General features: G+C 28.8%; 2 protein-coding genes across 2 annotated transcripts; one reads left to right on the top strand and one right to left on the bottom strand.

Moving 5' to 3' along the window:
* Nucleotides 1-52: 52 nt before the first annotated feature.
* Nucleotides 53-812, bottom strand: LOC119674837. Its single transcript, XM_038085994.1, has 2 exons — nucleotides 558-812; nucleotides 53-439 (listed from the first exon to the last, which is right to left on the bottom strand). The coding sequence occupies exons 1-2, from the start codon at nucleotides 579-581 to the stop codon at nucleotides 53-55; spliced, it is 411 nt and encodes a 136-aa protein (XP_037941922.1). The 5' UTR covers nucleotides 582-812.
* Nucleotides 813-10249: 9437 nt separating this feature from the next.
* Nucleotides 10250-14001, top strand: LOC119686268. Its single transcript, XM_038100808.1, has 2 exons — nucleotides 10250-10422; nucleotides 13555-14001. Exons 1-2 carry the CDS (start codon nucleotides 10414-10416, stop codon nucleotides 13897-13899), a joined length of 354 nt encoding a protein of 117 aa, XP_037956736.1. The 5' UTR covers nucleotides 10250-10413; the 3' UTR covers nucleotides 13900-14001.
* The last annotated feature ends 1015 nt before the right edge of the window (nucleotides 14002-15016 follow it).

Genomic DNA, 15016 nt, shown 5'->3' with positions numbered 1-15016 from the left:
ACCATCTTCCAAGCCATTTGCTTGATTGTAAAAAGTGCCCAAATGTTTTTGCTCATGTGTTGGTTAGTTTTGTGTTGCGCGCTTTGACCTCACGGTGTATGGGTGAATCAGTGACTGCATTTAATTCCAATGGACGTGGCTTACGTAGTCGTTTGGAGTTTACGTAACTGCGGTAGAACGGCTGCAATGATTGAATTTTGAACAAAGACGAGTCCATATTGCCAGAGGGGTCATCTTTAACAGATGGTAAATCCAATGGATTTACACGTATGACCTTTTGTGTCGTGTTCTCCACATCTGGTATGACATCCTCTGAAATCACCACAAATTGTGGTTCATTTGTGCGACGCTTTGCTTCAGCTTCGGCAGATGCTTCAGCTTCAGCAGTGGGTGCGGTATATGTACCAATAATACAAAAGGTTAACAATAAAGTCAAGTACTGTAAAATAATTGAAGGCACATAATTAGCACAAGCACATTATTATTTTTAAACACTAATTAAATTTGATTTATGAACCAAACGATTTTAATTAATTTTAATCAAATTCGGAATTTACCAAAACTTGTTGACAGCTTTGCATGTTGGTTGCCAAAAATTACAAGAAAATTAATTAAAGATTTTATTTTTTTTTATTCGATTTTGATTTTGTTTTTGTTGCTAATAATTTTTATTAATACTATTAAGCCGTGAATTTGCGGTTTTTTTACAAATAAATTTATTGGTTCTAAGAATCTTGTAACTCCGTTTTTATGCTTCCTACAGCCAAAGTGAAATGTTGACGACTGAGCGGCTTGTAAGACTTTGTATTTAGTTTTATGTCGAAGCCGTTGTGCGTCGATGACAAATAAGCAAATTTTTCAAAGCGTCAACCGATAAAAAAATTATTAACAAAGTAAAAAATAACAGACAGAAAAAATAGTTATAAACAAAAAAAACCTCAACATACAAAATACCTTGCAAAATCTCTCTTAACAATTCTAAGCTATCAGCGGCACAGTGGCACAAATGTATAAATTACTTAAAACTACCAACAAACAATTTTAATTTATATAATAATTTTATCAATTTTATCTTTATTATAGTGTATAAACACAAAGTATGAAATATACAAATTTGTGCCGAAAGCTCATTAACAAACAATGATTTATACTTATCATAATCCCAAACGGAGGAAGTTAAATTTGCTACACCTATTCACAATACTTTTCTCAATTGTTACTAACAAATCAATCTGAACATCAGCAGCAAAAGCAATTTTTCTTGCATGAAAAAAATTTATAAACAATTTGTAAAATAAATAATGATTACCTCATCGCAATAATTTTACAATTTCAACATCTGTACGTCGTCATCTGAAATACGGCAATCACACAGCCTCATTTATAGATACAAAACATACGAAACAACAACCTTCTTGAAACTCTGAAAGTTTTGCTTGAACTTAAGATACTTAAAAGTATCTAATTCGAAGTGTATAAAATCAAAAATATGCTAAAGGCGTAAATCCGTATAAATTAAAAAATATTTAATGAAATTTAATAAAATAAAATCATAAACACAAAATTAATAATAAAAAAAACAAAGATACTATTCGCCTTTCAATTATGCACAACAACAATTTATTTAATGGAATTATGAATTACTCAGAGATATGCAAAAATTCCTCTAAATACAACTTATTTGCATCAATACCTATAGTTTAATGTGAAAAAAATTTGAATTATAACGGATAACATAATTTATATCAGATTTATGTAAATAATACAATAAAAAGGTGGTTTATAGAGTCTGTGTTTATTACATAGAATTTACATGATTCGATCAATCTTTTAAATTGAGTTGAAACTAAATAACAAATAACTAAATATAGCTTTCATCTTCATCTTTCTTACAGACCAAAAAGTTTCACAACCCAAAACGTACTGCGGATCCGAAAAATATACAATTTAGTTTGTATTCATCGGTATCAAAATATCGTGAATGACAATAACGTAGAGATATTTTACGAACTAATAAAGATAATGACACAAAACTTTAGACAGTCCGTAGTCCGCTTTGCGGACATTAAAAACGCTGTTGTAAATAACAATTATAACCAGGAACCGTTATAGTTATAATAATAAAAATAGGAACAGCTTATAACTATTATCATTTGCATTTTAAAATAAAACTCAAAAATAATAATTAAATTTGCTCTATATTATATTCCTCAAAAATAATTATTTTATGTGCCTTTTATTTTTTCGCGCACAACTAACTCTTAAAATTCTGCTTTTTATTTTAAAACGCACAAATAACTATTAATTTTGCGTTATAAATATAAAAATCATAAATAACTGACACTGGCTGCCGAATATATTTAAAACGAAAATATAAAATGCACTTTTCATACAATGTAGTTGTTTTTGCAATTCCATACAAAATGTATTTCTAACATGAAACACATTTAAAAGTCATCATATGTATAATCAACGATAAGAAAAGCAAAAAATTATCTATATGGTGATCATATTAAGTATAGTGTCTGATACACTTTTAATTCTTCACTTAGCTATACTGACAATACGATCATCCCAACAGAAGATGAACTAGAATGATGTTATCGACAGCTAGTTATAACGCCCATAACGCAGTTGTTTAGGGTGTTCTATCACCTATACTGAAATTTGCTGAATTGAAAAAAAAGTTATTATTGTATTTAAGCATATTTAAGTTATATTTCAATACAAATTTATTTAAGCGATTTTACTGAATTTCTAAATTGAGACCGAAGTTCATGTACCTTTACTATAAGGGTCTTATAAGCTCCATGAGTTTCAAATTTTTTTCAATTGTTGTAAAGGACTTAATGATTTACATGTTGTTTGAATTCAACACCTTTAATTTAAATTGTATAAATGGTACCTAACAAAAAATTTTACTTTTACATTTAAAACATCTAAAACCGTTATGGAAATTACAAAGTAATTAATAGTTTTTCAATACAAAATCACCTATTACTTGGTAAATGAAAACTTGCCCTGTCATTTGATCATACTCTCAAAGTTTAACTATAAACTTCTTTTCATAATGCCCAAAATCCACAAGACAATATCCGTGGAAATAGTTTTTAACCCATATGAATAGTGAAATTCGCAGTTGAGAAATTATTTATGTATATATGTGTGTAGGTCATTCGTTTACAAATCCCTTTAAAAATATGTCTACAGTGCCAATTCTCAAAACCCCATGTGGTCATATCTCCTAGGAAAAAAATTTTCAAAACTTTTTCCTGAGATACGGGTGTTCTTATTTTATGAAATGAGCCCGAAAAAAAGTTTAGCCCAACCGGAGGTGATGTGGTCAAAAAGTTGACCGATTTGTAAAAATACGACCCATGTACACTCTGAACTTAAATTCAGAGTGTACATTCGTTACTGTTAATGTATTGCTGTCAATAATTAAATATCGTCCAAATTAAAAATAGTTCCCTACTCTTAAGTTTACTCAGGTGCTTCGATTTTACAAAACTAAAATGGAAATGGCATATGTCACTATGAGGTATGACATTTATCTTTAAAACTTGATAACACAATATATGGCTAGTATATCTTCTAATATCCATTAAGATTGAGGACGTAGAAATCCATAAATGAGTAACTAATCAATAATTTTTATAATCAATAGTCTATGCAAATTTTCTATATCTAAAATTTTATTAAAATAAAAACTTGAACTTAGATATATTTATGATGATTATTACTCATATGATGTCAAAGCTACCTATTATTTTAATGTAGATTTATAAAAATATTTAAAGTAATATTTAATTAATTATAATTTAAATGCCGAATGGTTTGACGTACTTAATGCTTATAGTAACAACTAATATTGTGCATTTAACATCTTTAAGGGCATGACGTTGATCAATGGAATAAAGATATAAGTGATCACGTCATCCGTACTCTATACCAAGTCTTGCTGCCTATCTGCCGAAAATGATATCCTATCTGCCTGTCTATATGTCTATCTGCCTTCCTAGTGTGTGAACCCTTAACACGTCTTCTAGCATCTTCTCCATCCGAAAGGTGATATCTTGGGAATATCTTGAAATTATTTGAAAATTAACCGTCAAAGATATTACGTAAAATAGTAGTAGTCAGCATTACATATCACTTCAATTAGACTCTTTTCCGTTAGTTGACTCGTTTGTTTTTTTGTCTGTCAGTTTTTTAGTTTTCTTAATGAGTATCATAAGCCTTTAGGTAACGCTAATGTCTCCACCATCTGGAATTTATAGTTGATATGAGTAAAAAGTTTCGGGTACACATACGTATGTTATTATGTGGCAGTAAAAAAACTTAACAAAATATATTTTAATTAACTGATATGAAGTTTCTCTCAAATTTTAATACCATTTAAAAGCTGAGTTCATACTTTTTACTTGCAGTGTACAAGTTTTTTTGAATTTTATACAAAACATAATTTTGTCTAAAAAGTTATGCACCTTTCAACTTTAATTTATCTACAAAATTTCAACTGGCTTTATATTGGCTTTATTCGCATTTTTATTTGGCAATAGAAAAGTAGCTAAAAAGCATAATAAAGCTTAACCTGATTATGAAGTAGATACTTCTTAACGCATCTTAAGTGGTTGTTTATATTTGTAGGTTATTAACATTCGGAATCAGCTGCCAAAAAAAATATATGAGAAATTTATTTCATCAATAAATTCAAATCAAAATAAACGTTGATTTAAATGAGAATAAAGTTTAACAAAATTTTGAAAAATAAATAAATATATTAGTGAGTCAAAAGTGTTTTAATAATCGCAGCTTTTATGGTATTTATGGAAATAAATAAAATTTTTGCATTTAATTAAAACTACTTCTAAGCCTAAATATTATTCACGCGTAGTATTTTTCGATTGGATTACTTGAAAGTTAGAGAAATTGATTTCAACTTGAATAGAATAATTTTCTTTTATAAGTGCCTATCAACTATCACATATTTCAAAAATCGGTAGTGTCTTAAGTCTGCTAACCAGAAGACTAGTGTTTAAAAATGACCTGTTATTAAACCAACATAGTGGTAAAAACGTTAAATAAATTTTTGGAAATATATTTTGTTTTCCTTGGCGGTCATAATTGTCTATAGCATATTGGTATTAGTGTTTTAGGTGGCCATTTAAACTATTTCCTTTCTTTCGTTATCAATTTCGGTTTGTAAAATAACTGAAAATCACAGAGATCCAAACCAATTAAATACAACGTAAAAGTGATAGCTTTTTAGTTGATTAAATCACGTCCCACGATGACTTTGCACAATGGCTCATTATTGATAAGCGAAATTTATTAAGTGTTCCGATTATACTCGTCAAATTTTGACCCACAATCGCTATAAAACTTACTATATTCTGCGTTTAGCGTCTGACATTCTGTGATAAACAATTTATTTTGATTTAAGGATAACGTTCAATATCTTCTTCATTTAGTTCTTCGAATATTAATTCTACATATTGAAAGGTACTCAAAGATTTTTCTCCCACTGGTAACCGATGACGGAAATATTGAATAAAGTTGTGAAGAATGTTTAAGAAAAATGGATCACAAACTACCAAAACATGGTAAAGAGATTAAAGTTTTACATCGAAAAAATTTAAAGGCATTTAAAAAAATGTTTGGGTAATTTATGTAAAAAAAAAAATAAAAAAAATATATAAACAAATATTTTTAAATAGTATGGTGATCAAAAACTCACACTCGATAATGTAACACAAAAGAAGAAGTTCTATAATCATGGTAACGCCAAAATTGGTGACAATTTATCCCTGATAGGAAATAAGAACTATCTGTAAGCATGAGCTTCCGAACACAAGTCCGTCACTCCCACCTAACCGAACCTTATATAGTAGTGTACGAGCCAAAGATATTTTATAGAATAAATGAAGGCTACAGTTCATCTGCGTTCAAATGGGATAAATATTGAACACTCCAAGTGTACGATTTGTATTTCTATCTTTAATTTCATAGAATTTTATTAGTTTTATGCGTATGTTCCCAAAAAATATACTAATTAGACCAAAAAATATTAAAAAAATTAGCTAGAAAGATACCATTTGCAAAGTGTTTGATGACGGTAATTTTGGCTTGATTTGATAATAAAAATTATAGAAAATCGCAATATCGGGATAGATTGAAATTTCTGAGTAATTTTGATGATTTAGTTAATGCAGATGACATTGTTGTATTAATACATTATCATAAAGTTATACGAACTAAACTCAGAGCATCGATTAATAAGTCCACTAGTTTAAAAATGAATCTTGATAAAACAAAAGTTAAGAAAGTGTATATAGTTTTCTTATACGAGTAGTTAAATAGTAAATAAATTTTAGTTGAAATCCAGTTCATGTATGTAGAAATATTGACAACATATTATATTATATACTAAAAAATAGTATTATTATTTATACTGCAAAAGACTTTAAAATCTGCCCTAATTCCTGGCAGTGAAACATAGCTTATGCTGAGAACAGTAATATACAAACTGCAAACATTTTTTAATCGCTGTTTTTAAACAATTTTATATATCTGGTAGCCAGCGCAAACCTCTAATGAAAGCTTTTGGCATGTGAAAATTACGTTTATAATAAAAAATGAAAAATCGAAACATAAATACCACTGGCTAGATCATACTCTTAGAAAAACACATACTCTTAGATAAGATGTATCTTATCGTGTTACCAAATGATCCTCTAGGTTGGATGAATCAAAAACAACCTAAAGCCACGTCTAAAAGAACTATGGTATATCTACAGCAAAAGGCTAATCTTAGAGAGCAAAGGAAAATTTATATGATTAATCTAAGTTCATAGTTTCTATATAATTTAATTCATTTAAAAAAAGTTTTAATAATATAATAAAAACTAAATAAATAAAACTAAAGAACAAATAAATACATTAAGACCGAAAAGTTTTCGGAAATTCTCATTTAAAATTCGCGCGCTGTATATTTTTCGATATTTTAAGTTTATGTAGTTTGGCAGCACTTAAGGACATTACTATGCCAAAAATGAGCGCGATCTGTCAGACAGTTCGTTTACGGCAGCTGTTGAAACCAGTTCACCTCAGTAGTGCGTTGCGAAAAAAACAATGGAAAAAAATATTGAACAAAGAGTTTGCATCAAATTTTGTGTTTCGAACGAAATTTCGTGTGCAGAATCGTTGCGAATGCTACAAAAGGCTTATGGGGAATCAGTTTTATCGAAAACTCAAGTTTATGAGTGGTACAAAGCCTTTCAGGACGGTCGTACGACCGTCGAAGACATTTCGCAACGCACTACTGAGGTGAACTGGTTTCAACAGCTGCCGTAAACGAACTGTCTGACAGATCGCGCTCATTTTTGGCATAGGAATTAAGGACAGTGCTGCCAAACTACATAAACTTAAAATATCGAAAAATATACAGCGCGCGAATTTTAAATGAGAATTTCCGAAAACTTTTCAGTCTTAATGTATTTGTCTGACATTTTAAAATAAATTAAACACTTCTCTAAAATATACTACGGATTACTCTTAATAACTTGTTGCTATGTACTGCAAAAAAATAGATGTAGGCACAACTCTGAATATTAAAGCTGTTTCTTAATTTAAAGTACCTTAAATATATGAAACATTAAACCAATAACTTTTTTTATAACCTGTCAACGTTATTTTTACAAACCATTAATTTAATATTGAGTTCGGCTTACAGAATTTTGCCACGGGCATTGAATGATTTATGAACATTTAATTTTGCTATATATTTTAATAACAATATGGAATCTCTCATCAATAAAAAGTGCTACTTTGTTAATTTTAAGCTTTATAATCGGCTATTCAATACTTATTATTCTCTCTACACATACCCACTAAGGATTTTATGCACTTTCATAGAATAATATATAGAAAAAAATGATACTTGATAGAAAGAAAATTTTTTATCAGAAAATTTTGAAATGAACAAATATTAAGACACAATAAATAAAAAAATGGTAGAAAAAATATTTAAAGGAAATGTAGTTTTCCGCACACATTATTGAAAATTTTCCATTCAATCAATTTTGAAATATCATATGTTCTGAATACACTTAAGTGCACGGATGTATTAAGCATCAAATTAAACGATACTAAGAAATATATTCAGAGTTATTTAATTAGATGTTCATTACAGATGTCGTTTTTAGCCATGTCCATAGTCTCCGCCACCCAACCCGATCAAAGCTTGCTATCGGCAGTAGGTGGTACTAAGTGCATTTAAATTGTTAGTCACTTAATCTTTTCACTGAAGAGGCAGACATCATTTACCGCACTTTCCACTAAACATCTTTCTAGTTGAAGCAATTTCTTCCATTCACACAACATGACCAAGCCAGCAAAACCATTGTAGCAATGTTATGGTATATATATATATATACATATTTATTATGTTACGCTGAAAAAGCACACAATCCATTAATTCGTCCTGCTGAAGTGAAAAATTAGCCGAAGTAGACCACGAAACGACTTTGGCCCTGTTTCGTATTTCGAACTCTCGAATGTCGTTATGAAATTATAGCTAAAGTGTCTTCCGTTCACATAACTACATCTCTTGTTATTGCACGCAGCTTATTTAGCTAAAGGTTGGCTGCCAAGTCATCACCAGCCCAATGGTGTCACAAGACATCCTCCTGCTTGTCAGTATTAAACATTGGCACAATATAGGCACCATTATCTCCTTTTCTTCTAGACATGGATTGCAAGTGTCTTCTTTTTTGAGGTGATATTTGAAGTTTTCATGTTCAGTAATCAAGGAGTAATCACTTTTGTCGCTTCACTGATCATCGGTTTTGGCATCAGAAGTTTAGCCAGTCTTCAAGTGCTCATCTCTCTCCACCTCTTGAGATGCAGTGAAGCTTTCCACTTAACTATTGACATAGGCCGTGATCATGTTCTGGCTCAATGATGTTCTGGACTCTGGACCGCACCAGTTATAGCTTGATCGTCTACTTTTTCATTTTGCTCCACATGATTTTTACTTTACTTTCATGAGCACATTTCATGAGCTTTGTTACAAATTCTTGTACTAATGTGTGGCGGTACAGATCGTACTGGTATAGTACACAACTGTTCTAATTAGCTTTCTTTAAGATATAAACTCTTTAATGTACTATGAATTTTGGTAAATATTAAAAATCACACCCCCCCCCCTCTCCCCCCTACCACTTTTTCCATGCGATGTTTTTGATTTCATTTATAAAATAATCATTTTTCGCATTTATATCAAATGTATATATAAACACACTATATACATTTATTTATATGTATTCGTATATAGATAACTTCTATAATAAAAACTATATAATTATAAAATATTACGACTTTTGCTGTAATAAAATATTTAATAATAGATTTTTATTCACGCCAAGCCTAATATACATTTCCTATATAACTAAAATCATTTCTCTGTTTATGTACAATATATAAATTATAATTTGAGGCAATAAAGTATGTCACATTATAGCAAATTCATTAACAATTAAACATGCCTGATAGCTTATAAAACAAAATTTTTACTACAATCCATTAAAAAGTCATAAATAAAAATATTGTCATGTTTGCCTACATAAAATTTAGCGCATAAACCCATTTAGTACAAAAACAAATTATGCAATAAATTAAAATTTAATTAAAATTAAAAGATTTTTGTGTCTGGTAAGTGATAAAAAAAAAAAAAAATTAAAAAAAAAAATAAAAATAAAAAATAAAAATAAAACAGAAAAAATAAAAATAATAATTTTAATGATTACAAAATTTTTAATATCTTTAGCAAATATCGCATCCGCTACCGCATGCTACGTTTTATTAGCTACTTTAAAAGTCACTCAGTTAAAAGTTACTCAGTTCCATACTTTTAAGTACAAAACTTGTATCTGCGCTCTTATATTGCAATCGAAACAGCGTCAAATATCGTTCAGATACTTTGTTAAGCGTGGCAAGTTAGTAGCTTGTATGTCGGTGCGAATGTAGCGCAACGAATGAATTATGAACCAACCTGAAGCCAACCTGCCGAAATAACTCATTAGAAAAAAAAATTTAACAAAATCATCACTAAAATATTCGAGACAATAAAGATATTTAAATGTTATTTATTTTATTTTTTTTTTCTTGCTATTATTTAATGATGATTTTGGCAGTTTATAAAGCTTTACAAACTATTCGCTGACTTTAGTCAAGTGTTGTTGCGTCGAGGCGCGTGCGCGGCTTTAACTAATTTATTTAATTTCGAAAAAATTAACTTTACTTTTATTTGTTTTAAAACTAATCAAAAAAGATTAAAATTATACTCAAACTCAAATATCATATAAAGAGGTTTTGTTTTTTTTTTGTCAACTGCAAAGGATAAGCCAAAAAATGCCTGTGGTAATTTTTTAATAATTAAATTTTTTTATCTAATATATTTGGTAAAAAAATGCTTAAAAATTGTGATAAAATTGTGTTGAGACTGTGGAAATATTTAACGTGGAAACCTAACTATATTACATATTAGGCTATAAAATCACCCCGACCTAAAAGATCTATTGTGCGCCAACCTAACAATAAGCTATGAAGCTAATTATTAATTTTTTTACTAAGACGATTCTATTTATTCAAACATTTAAATTTATTAATTTTTTTTTTAATTTATTTTTTATTCTAAAAATTTTATTTTATAAAAAGTAAAAAAATTTGGAAGCCATGATGAACCATGAAGAATGGAAAAACTTTTCACTACACCATATAACATTAATTTAAATAATTCCTACCTATTACAAAGAAGTAATAGGTAATTTTCTTTTTGTTGGATTTAAAGATAACATTTTAATCTCATATAATTTATTAAATTTTATAGAATTTTCTAATCACAGGAAATATACCTGTTTAGCATATCGTCGTATCTAACAAATGTTTTCAAAGTCCTGAAATACTAAAATCTGTGTTTGATAAAAGTGAATCTATTGCAAAATGAAAAATAAATTCTATAGAAAGTACAGTTGTACTTCTTTAATAACTTTTAATTCCAAATTGTTTAGTAATTCTAATCCTTAGATTCGAAACATTCGAATTCGAAATATTCAGCATTACCGTCATGATGTACATACACCAGGGTTGTGCTTTGGACTACATGCGGTCCACGTCTAATATATGTGTAGTCCGTGACATGTTTCTAATTTCTCCTAATTACGCAAATTTTCATTATTTTATTACATTATTTTAATTTCATAGTATCCCAACAAACTGATTTCAAATGAATAATAACATTCATAATTATAATAATTTAATAAAACTAAATTTTACAGTATTACTGTAATTTTATTTTTCTTCAAAATAAATCATGATCGTATTTAGGCCGTGTGCAAGTTCGAGTAAATTGTAGTAAAATAAATTGAAATTCTCTAGGGAATTTTTGCACTGCACTTATTTACCAATTTATCTCATAAAAGTGTGCGAGTTCGGGTAAATTAGAGTAAATGAATTTACTCGAACTCGTACACTTATAAAATTTTCACAATGATAATATCTAATATTTGCCTAATTTACCTTACTCGACATTCTGGTATATACCAGCATACGCTGCCATACCGACATAATTTACTATTTTCCCCAATTTACCATTTATTTACTGGTACTCGCATAAGGCCTTACTTGTTTCTGCGGCACTCCCATCTACACAGTGACTTGTATTGGGTTGCGATCGTATCTAGTCTGAACAGTCGTGTTGTACACTGTAAAATATTTACAAATTAATCCACCTCTTTTACCCTTTTTTACCCAGAGAGCAAGAACAATTATTACAAATTTCTTACAAGTTTTCTTAAATCAATATTTTTATTAAAAAAATAGTAGAATAATAATTGGACAAAAAGTATTAAATGCTTTTTAGTCAAAATCAAAACTCATTGATTTTTTTAACGCATTATTAATAATACATTATTATTAAAATTTACCACCCTATGTTCTAATAGGAGCGATGGTTAAATCCACATCTCTATATTTATCATCAAGAAATTATAAAAAAAGGAAAAAAAATTATTAACATTAATAATAATGCTTTTACTCGTTATAAGCTCGTTATAATTTTTAGAATATTTTTTGTAATTCAATAATATAACCTTTACTTCTCACTTTATTCATTTATATTGCAATCCATTAGATTAGATTAAATTTTAAAAGGGTTGGAAACTATATCACCACGCATCGTTTGAGGATTATTGTGACAAGCCTACTTTAGTTCTATAAATGCGTAGCAGTTTTCTCTTGGAGAGAAGTCGCCTATTTTCGTTATGAATAGGTTGTTGATAAGTACTGAAGTCTCAGTCTGGCAAGAATATCACAGTGACACAGAATGTGTTCTGCTTTTTCCTCTTCTTCGTGACAAAGTCTGCAGTTATGGTCAGTGAGGCACACTGTGACAATTCGGATGCCTTTTCTGTTCAATATTAGTAGCTTCCTAAAGCTGGCTTTAGGATCGAATCAGAACGAAGTCTTTAGCTTGTCTGCAGGCAATTACATGATTCCAATCATTCTGAGCTGCATTTTTCTGCCATTCATTAATTTTAAGTTTGGAAAATCTCGATGAAGAACCGCAAAATGATTTCGATCCAATATAATATGAGATCACCACTTTTCTGGCTAGTTCATAGGCTTTTCATTCATGTTTCATACAATCCATTCATATTTCCCTTACTATTTTCAAATATGGGTTATTCTAATAACAATCTGACCTAAGACTACATACATAATACCTTTCAAAGTCTAAATTGTTATCCTTTGAAAAAATAAAATTAATGAAATTCTTAAGTATTTATTAAAAATTGTTAGAGAAAAGTTACAGTAAAATTTTATTAGTCCTAATGCCCCAATAATCTTTCTTTTCTCCAAAAAAACACCGATGGACAAATTTTTACTATAGTTGATTCACCAAATCCAATTCGTTCATATAAAACCTTTGCAATGTCATTTTTTATCAACTATCCGGCCATAGTTCTTGAAGATTTCTGCTTTGTTAAGATATAGAATTAGAATTAGTCGGCTAACGTTTAAAGCTTTTTCCCATTCGCAAAACACCTTTCACGTAGCCTTCAGTATATTTTTGTCCTTTCAGATTATCTAAAGGTACTAAACGTTCCATATAAATAGAGCACATGATGTTTATTTTCATCATGTTACTTTAAAAATGTTCATAATTTTTAAATGAAATAATGAATTAGTTTTCTTTATATTTTAAATTGCAATAATTTAATTAGTAACCAAAAAATTATTTTTTTTTTGTTTTACTTTCCATAAATATGATACTAATTATTTATATTTTTACAAATAACTAATCATATCGCAATTACAGGGTCTAAAACCTTTTAATGATCATCTGTAATTATTGATTTTTTTAGAATGGTCATATTTTATCACAACAAATTAAGCAATTCACCAAACATATTTCCGTAAACATATAAAAGTTTAAAAGATTTAGTACCTAATAAATACTTATTGAAAAAATTTTTATATTTCAATAACCAGCAACCAAAAGTAACTTTAGCGCTGCTATTTTTAACAATTTTAACGAACTCAGTTATTGCAAGACCCTACAAGGATTCCCCAATACAAACAATTATAGTTCCTTATCATCGTACAGTGATTAGTGGACAAGCCTATCAATACCCGAAATTGAGTGGTGAAAACCGACATGTACTTATACCTGACAAAATGGATATGGTGCCGAATTTCAACTTAAATCAAGGTGCTATGGCTGTGGGCAGCAAGAAAGGAGTTCCATTGAATTTCGCCGATGGAGCTTACCCAGTCTACTATATGCCCGGTAATGCGAATGGAAGATTCAATGGACAAATTTCACTGCTGACTTAAACGTTAAGAAATTATATATCGAAAATAGTTATAAGTGCTGTGATAAAGTGAATTGTAGTTTTAATAACGATAATTAAATATATTTAAAAATGTATAATTAATAAAAGAAGAAAAACACTATTAAATAGTAGAAACTATTATAATGCATTTAATTACTAATTTAAATTAACTAAAATACCAAACTGATTACAAAATTGCTGTTGAATTAACTTCTAATTTTGTTGATTAACTCATTTTAATTAATTAAATGCTTATATGCAAATTTTAAGATATTTTTAATTCTTTGGAAATTTTTCTTTAGGTTGTTAATTTATTAATTATTTCTAGAAACCCTAACAAAAGGTATTTGTGTTTCACTGAAATTTGTTAATAAAATTTTTTAATTTATTTTTTGCTTGTTTTTTTTTTATTTTTTTTTTTGTGTAGAAAGTTCAAAAAATTTTTTATCGATTTTATATGTTAAATTTTTAAGAGTCTAAGATGAGTTCATTAACATACAACAAATGAAATTTGACACTTAAAAGTGTTTGCAATCACAAATGACAACAGTATTAACTCATATCAGAAACAACGTACATTTGCATAAAAAATTCAGTTACTAAATAGGTTAATAGGTGCCTAATAAAAAACCCGCTAATTTTAATTAAGCAAATAAAAGTTATATATTTCGAAATAGTCATTTAAGTAATCTTTGCAAATCCAGTAAACAACTTATAATACAAATCTTTTCAATTTTTTTTGTGACAACATTTGTTACTGTTGTTGTTTTTCTCGTTGAAGGCTCCCACTTTTGCTGTGGAGAAATGAGATATAAAAAATTGATTTCAATTTTTTTAGATATTTAATTTAGAAAGAGGTTTTTTCGATCAGTAGTGAACTACAACAACAAAAATTAATTTTGTATTATTTTAATTAATTGAATTTTTGGCTGACCATATAGCTGTTTCTAGTATTGCCAAATATAGCCCATCATCAGTGGTCATGGAAATAATTTTTGTATTTAATTACTCGTTAATAAATTTTTGAGACTGCAAGTACCAGTAATCGGATTCGTGCCCTGTCAAATTTGAAGCTCTGAGTCAGCGCACCTTAACCAACCCAATGCTGTACTTGGCTT

This window comes from Teleopsis dalmanni, chromosome 2 (assembly GCF_002237135.1).
Source record: "Teleopsis dalmanni isolate 2A chromosome 2, ASM223713v2, whole genome shotgun sequence".
NCBI lineage: Eukaryota > Metazoa > Arthropoda > Insecta > Diptera > Diopsidae > Teleopsis > Teleopsis dalmanni.
The sequence above is the reverse complement of the archived record's forward strand: the minus strand, read 5'-3'. Positions and strand labels throughout refer to the sequence as shown.

Excerpts from the sequence above, each read along its gene's own strand:
- LOC119674837 (XM_038085994.1), bottom strand. The coding sequence starts at position 581 with ATGCAAAGCTGTCAACAAGTTTTG. Across the intron at positions 440-557 it reads AAAGCTGTCAACAAGTTTTG|TACTTGACTTTATTGTTAAC; the intron begins GTAAATTCCGAA and ends ATTATTTTACAG.